The following is a 6,704-nucleotide window of genomic DNA, read 5'->3' on the forward strand; positions in this document are numbered from 1 at the left end:
CCTTTTATATACCCGTTCCGGGCATTTTCACTGTGTGCGTTGAAATCTCGAGGCGGCAGGATGTGGAACGCGTAATCGGATGATACGTATTCCTTCCAAGGATTAATAGATGAGGGGAGGGGGGGGGTTTGAAGCATAGATAGCCGGAAGAAAAATTAAAATTCACAGGTGAGAAGAAGGACATGGAAAAAAGATTATTATATTCCACTCATGCGATACTAAATATACGTATGATACATATACATATGTATACAGTCCGTTGACGGTATAATCGAAAATTTATTGTATATATTGTACATATACCTATCGATATACATATATAATAATATGTATACACACACGCGAATAGGCATCTATATTATATATATATTATACTTATTTGTATATATTATAAATATATATTCAACATTTAGTAATGATTTCATTAATAATAATAGTAGTAGTAATGATAATAATAATAATATTAATAATATAAGTAACATTGTTCGTAACAATATTAAGAATATAATAAGATTTAAAATGAGAATAATAACAATAATAATGCAATAACGATAATAATGTTAATATTAATAATAACAGTACAGGTATCTCCCGAATAAATAATTGTATACGTAACATTTTAAATATCACTGTATTCAATTTCAAGTGAATAATATAGCCTAATTATTCAATATGCAATTTAAAGTGATGATGTGTATCAAAAGCTCGAGGGGAAACCTTATACTATATTTCATTTTTACGAAAAATATATGAAATCAAAACATTACACATGTACCTATGTATAATTTTTCTTTCTCTCGTTTATCGTTTAGCTCTAATTCTTTTCTAATGCGCAACGAGTCAACTTTCAAGAAAATAATGAAATAATTATACATACCCTACGTACAATCGTACAGGAACGTTGAGAATTATTTGTTAAACTTTAGGTTTTCTAATACCTGAACTAGATTAAACTATTTACAATTCCTTATCCGTCAGGCGGTAAAGAATCTTTCACCGATTCGGGTTGGTGTACCTACATATAAGACTGCATTCTCTCTTCTCTTCTTTTACTTTTACTTACTTTCGTTCTCCATTTCCGCAACCCTTCCGCTTAAACCTCCACGATATCAAATGTTTCGTGTGTTCTTTCGCCTGTCGATGTACCTAGTCAAGGGATCGCTCATCCCGTCGGTGTACCAAATTGAAAATTGAAGAATTTCTTCTACGTCTTCAAATTTTTTCCGCAATGCTTTTACTTATTTTCATTTATAACCGCGCTGCGTCGGTTCGGCTTTGCAACTAGGCCGATGCAACGGCCATATTATTGTCACAATATTTATTCGTTATAACTCCTTTTTTCGGTATAAGAAAGCCCAACAGTCCGCCAACTGAAACGAAACAGCGAATTTCCTCGATGCCGAGAAATGAAAAATTTTAAAAAATTAACATGCGCAGGTATGTGACGAAGGTTGTATTATTGCTTAATCGCGAGAGTAAGTTTGGGGAAATTTTACTTACATATGACTACACCCCCAACGAGGAATATCGGGACACCGCAGTTAATGTCGAGGAGTAAACCGAAGAGGAGATTGCTGGCGATGGCGCCGATTCTTCCCGACAACGTAGCCAAACAAATAGCCATCGCGCTGACGTGCGTCGGAAAAATGTCAACGATCACGCTGTTCAGGACCGTGTTACCAGTCGCTATGAAAGTCGAGAAGAGGCAGGCGACGATCAGGTTCTGGGATGCCGATCTGAGGAAGTATATCGAGCAGCCGAAGACACCGGCGAACACCATCGTGCCAACTGAAGGGAACGATCGATCCCATGAATGATCTAATTCCAGGACTCGAGAGACAAGGATACGATCATTCGATCCCAGACGTCCTTACCTGGCATCGTTCGTCGGCCAAGGCGATCGGCGAGGTAGCCGGAAGCCACGTTACCCAGGAGGCTCACCGCGTTTACCGTCAACGTGTTGACGAAGACCTGCTCGTCGATGGTCCCGCTGCAGGGGATTCCCTTAAGGATGTCGTTCGAGGCGGTGCTGTTTCCTACGAGGATGACGTTTTGCGTCTGGGTTATCGCTTCGGCCAACGGATTTGCCGGGACCGAGAAGGTGGCCAATTCACAGACGGTCACGGTCGTGTTCGGGTGCAGCTTGTAGTACGTCTCGAAGCGGTTGAACAGCTCCGGCAGCCACAGACCAAGGCCGTAGTACCTGCATTGCGGGTGATTCAAGCTCAAGGTCAGCAAGTGCATTTTCCCCGATCGCCAATAAATGCGTACCCGAACATGTTGGCGAAGAGCATGATCGAGAAGAGAACCGCGTACTTGAGGAGCGGAGGCGTGAAGAGGTAGCAAATCTGCTTCCAGATGCTTTGCAGAAGTTGGGTAATGCCGAATTTGCTCTTCTCGATGCTGGCTTCCTCGTTCACGATCGCCGTATCGTTAGCCAGGAGTGTTTTCACCTGGAGATTACAAAAAAAAAAAAAAAAAAAACAGCTTCAATTCGGTAAACTTGGCTCACACCGAAATGATCGATTATTTCGACATTTGTACAAGTATTGCGTCTGCACTGGAAGTGTCAACGTGAGGTGGCGACAAACTAACCGGATAATCGTGAATGCTGTGACTAGTATTCGCAACGAATATACCACGCAGAATTTTCAAGGCTTCCTTAGACTTCCCTTGGGAAACTAGGAACTTTGGACTCTCCGGGAATCGTATAAGCAGAATGCCGCTGATTACGGTCGGGATACCGACAAGGGCGACGAACAATCGCCAGGAATTGAACTGCAGACCGTTGATTCGAAGCTCGAAGGTCATCGGTATTATCGCCCAAGCCAATCCTGCAGGAAGAATTTTGTTTAATACTGGTTTTTATACGTTTTCGAATCGCTTATTCGCACCTGGAAGCACCAGCCAAGCCAAAGTGAAGAAGAAACCGACGTAGCATATGCTTTTCGCGCGTTGTTTCTCCGCGTGGAATTCACCCAGGTATGAAAATACGAGACATCCAGGTGCGCCAATCCTGGGGGAAGTAACATCGATACATGCAGGTGAATTAACGGATAATTTTTCAATTGTACCATAATAATAATAATAATAATCTACCACATTTAGAAATCATTCAGCTATATTTACTGCTTATAGAAACTCACACGAAGCCGTTGAGAAATCGGAAGACAAAAAGAGTTTGAAAGCTCTGCGAGAGGCTTGATATGATGGTGATGGTTCCATCGGCGATTAAAGTGCCCAGCAAAATATTCTTCCTGCCAAATACGTCGGCGATGATACCCCAGAGCATAGCGCTCGAAGTTCCACCTGGAATGACAGGCGAATACGTGTATTTTTTCTTTCAACGAATGGAGGCTTGGTAAATTTCGGCGATGAAAACGAAAGACGAAACTCTCACCGGCCAAAAAAGCTACGTTAAGCAGTCCCTTTTCCTCCGATGACAATTGGAGGTCGCATGCTGCTGATGGCAGTATGTAGGCATTCAGACCATTCTGAAACCCAGCTGACATGAAGATCAAACCGCAGAGAAGGACGAGCTCGTAGTGATATTTTCCGTATCCTAGATCAATCATAGTAACTAATTTAGATCCGGACCATAATGTGACCAACTTTAATGGCTGATCGTGCTTACCACATAGTATAATCGCCCTGTCGAATTCTACAGATTCATCCTTCGGCCTTTCCGATTTTTCTAAAACAATTAATAAAACTCCATTACGCACAATAGTTTTGAATGGGTTGTTGGAATTGTATTTCTGTGAAATGCGGTCAAATTTTTGAGCGCAGGAAGCGCACGATTCGCTTCAATAAACGGTTGAATCAAATCATCTTATTAGAACTTTTTAAGCGGTCCAATTTTTGGGGATCAGTGCAAAATTATATTGTAAACTAATCCAAGTTTTGGTTAACCAGTGTAACAGATGTGCCATTTTTCTTCCGTGTCCATTGTGACGAGACTTTTAGGGAAGAGACAAGTTCCCGACATGCTGCGTTGGAGATGCTCACGATTAAGAGACTGAAGCTCCGCTCGCGAGTGCAACGAAATTTATAACACGCCGGCCATTATCATGAATGCAGCACTGATAAATAACAGATGCGGACATGTGTGCTCCAGAGGTGGATGAGATACCGTGACGAATGCGGCTCGATTCATCTTGTCTTCGATTTTGCCAACGGTAAGTAATTATCTAGCTATTCCCACTTTTCACGAGTGTGTAACGCACGGATCGTCAAGACGCAGCGGCGTGGTTTCCGGAACAATGATCCATGCTGCGCATGCAGCGCAAGCTGCAGCTGTCAAACTGCGTTTATCCGTTCGAGAAAAAAGGGGGTAATGACGTTCGAGTCGTCACTCGCGTCGCTCTATGTTTTACAATTTCGCTAATTGCCCGACACGTGAAAATTGCTTTCCGAGGAACCTGAAGGATGAAGTTGGGAAAAGCCACGACTATTGCCGATTGTGAACTTTCGAGTCGATCTAACGCAGTTGGAGAACACGGTTTGTAACTGATTGCAAATAGTTGATAACAACAACAACTCTCGGCATTATTCGCGTCGTTGTTAAAGATTTTGGTCGTTTGATTAAAATTCGGAATCGGGAATTCTATAAATTCCTTCTCACTATTGCTCGAATCAATCGCTGTATTCGTAATGAAAGCGTCGACATTTCTCAACCTTTGGAATATTTTTTATCACTGTCCAAGTTTTTTTCCACGATTTTCCGACTAACGAGAAACGGCAGCGATACTTTAAGCTTATCACCATATATTTGAGATAAAGAAGACTTGACGTTGATTATAGGAGTTTTATTCCATTCATCGGCTCGTCACGTAGAATTTCGCCTCGTCTCGTTAAACAACGCTGTGCGAGTTCTAGAACGTACCACATTCACGTACCTATGCGATGCAGTGGGTAAATCGTTTGTGCATAGATACTTTTCTTCATGAGCGGGGGCTGCAGCTGTATGCAAATGTGCTTACCTCCTACGTCTGTATGCGTTAGCCAATTTTCTCACGAAATATAAGATAGCGCTAATACCGTTGGAAACTTTCCTACAGCTACCGATCGCTGCAGTTGGTCAAACGAACTCGTTCGGACACGCATAACAAACTTGAAACGCAACAAGTGAATAATGCCGGGGTTGCAAAATTGGCGGTTCGATCCGCTGACCGCGATTTTTGCAACTCTGTTCGCTGGACTCATTGTCAGCGACGTTCCAAGTGAAGTTGCCAATTTCTTGCACCTATTTATTTTTTTATTCGTGACTCACCGATCGTGTAGAGCTGTGGCTGCGGTTCCAGCCCCGCGGTAAAATTGCCGATGGCGATTTTTGACGGGGACCAGCGTTTTCCGTTCACCCTTGGATCGTCCATCGCCGATCGAATCCGTTGGGGTTGAGATAACCGCCAGCTTCTGTCGTTATTCGTCGATGCTTTCTGCGCCGGGAACAGGAGACTGATAAACGTTTGCGGCCCCGGTCAACATCGGTTAAAAATTATTATGTCATGCGCAGCAGAATTCTTCAATGCCGTTCCTCCGGCTCCTCAACCGCCCCCCTTCCCAGCCCCACTGATCAAACAAACCTCACCTTTGATTAGCGACAAATTGTTGTATGCACCTTCGACTTCGGTGTGCAGTAATCGAAGGCGAAATTTCGATAATCTAAAATTTACTTTATTTTATTCAAATTTCAATTATCTTTGGTAATTATCCACTCGTACTACGGGACTGCACGTCATGCGTGCGCGTTAATACGTCAGAAGGCGCAGTGCCTAATACGTAGTAAAATCGATTGAATCGATGGAATAATATGACACAATTGCCATTATGCTGGATGAGTGTTTGATACAAGTGATGACGGGCAGTCAACAGGTGTCTGAAACCACTGAATGCGATTGTTCAGGAATATTCAATTCCTATCCACCTGGACGGAAATGAAGACGTAACGAATTTCCGCTGCACATGTCGGACGGTTTACTGAAACGCCTGTAAGAGGAGGATCTCGAAATGTTTTTCATACCATTTTCACCTAACAACGAAAGGTTGTTAGCCTGTTAAATTTAACGGCAAAAAATAACCTGTGTGAAATATCACTTTAAACAATGGTACAAATAATACTTACCTGATTGCTTTCTGCGTGACGAGTCGACTGGTAGAAAATATGCGGAGTTTCCTTGCTCTCGTTGTAACTTATTAGCGGAGTATTTGCCTCGGCCGTTATACTCGGCGCACCATCCCCTGACTGGGGGGAAAAAATACGAGACCCCCAAAGTATAATCCCCATGTCGATATGATTTCTATCACTAATTAACCGCAGGTGTAAACTGCAATCTCTCGAAAAAGTCTTATGAGAATTATTGTTTGAGACAAAGGTCCCTGATCTCCCGAAATTGCGAATTAGAAATTCCGTGTGTTTCTAGTGAATATTGAAATTCGTTGGAGAAACCTCAACTCGATAAAGCTTCCGGAAAATCCGACAACGTCGAAGCTTGCCGGGTGCCTGATGCCTCGTCACAGTTCGAGCCTGTAATTACTTCGTCGATTCTGCATCTATCTCTCCCCGACAAATGACTTTTACCAATATTATTTGCAGCTATAGGTATACGATGTATGCATATGTAAACGCAGTAACACGTGCATACGATCACCGGTAGGTGCGTTCGAGAGATATTTAATAAGAGGATTAACCGTCGAGCGCAAAG

General features: G+C 42.6%; 1 protein-coding gene across 2 annotated transcripts; it reads right to left on the reverse strand.

Annotated features, from left to right (window-relative positions):
* Positions 1-1,278: 1,278 nt before the first annotated feature.
* On the reverse strand, positions 1,279-5,426 carry LOC107227016 (synaptic vesicle glycoprotein 2C). Of its 2 annotated transcripts, none has more exons than XM_046737945.1 (10): positions 5,273-5,426; positions 3,635-3,694; positions 3,401-3,562; positions 3,147-3,309; positions 2,895-3,016; positions 2,596-2,834; positions 2,272-2,453; positions 1,875-2,203; positions 1,501-1,788; positions 1,279-1,370 (listed from the first exon to the last, which is right to left on the reverse strand). In XM_046737945.1, the coding sequence occupies exons 1-10, from the start codon at positions 5,373-5,375 to the stop codon at positions 1,282-1,284; spliced, it is 1,737 nt and encodes a 578-aa protein (XP_046593901.1). In that variant the 5' UTR covers positions 5,376-5,426; the 3' UTR covers positions 1,279-1,281. The 2 variants fall into 2 exon arrangements, with proteins under 2 accessions (XP_046593901.1, XP_015523510.2); XM_015668024.2 differs by lacking the exon at positions 5,273-5,426 and adding an exon at positions 3,913-4,093.
* Between the last annotated feature and the right edge of the window lie 1,278 nt (positions 5,427-6,704).

Source organism: Neodiprion lecontei, chromosome 1 (assembly GCF_021901455.1).
Source record: "Neodiprion lecontei isolate iyNeoLeco1 chromosome 1, iyNeoLeco1.1, whole genome shotgun sequence".
NCBI classification, from domain to species: Eukaryota; Metazoa; Arthropoda; class Insecta; order Hymenoptera; family Diprionidae; genus Neodiprion; species Neodiprion lecontei.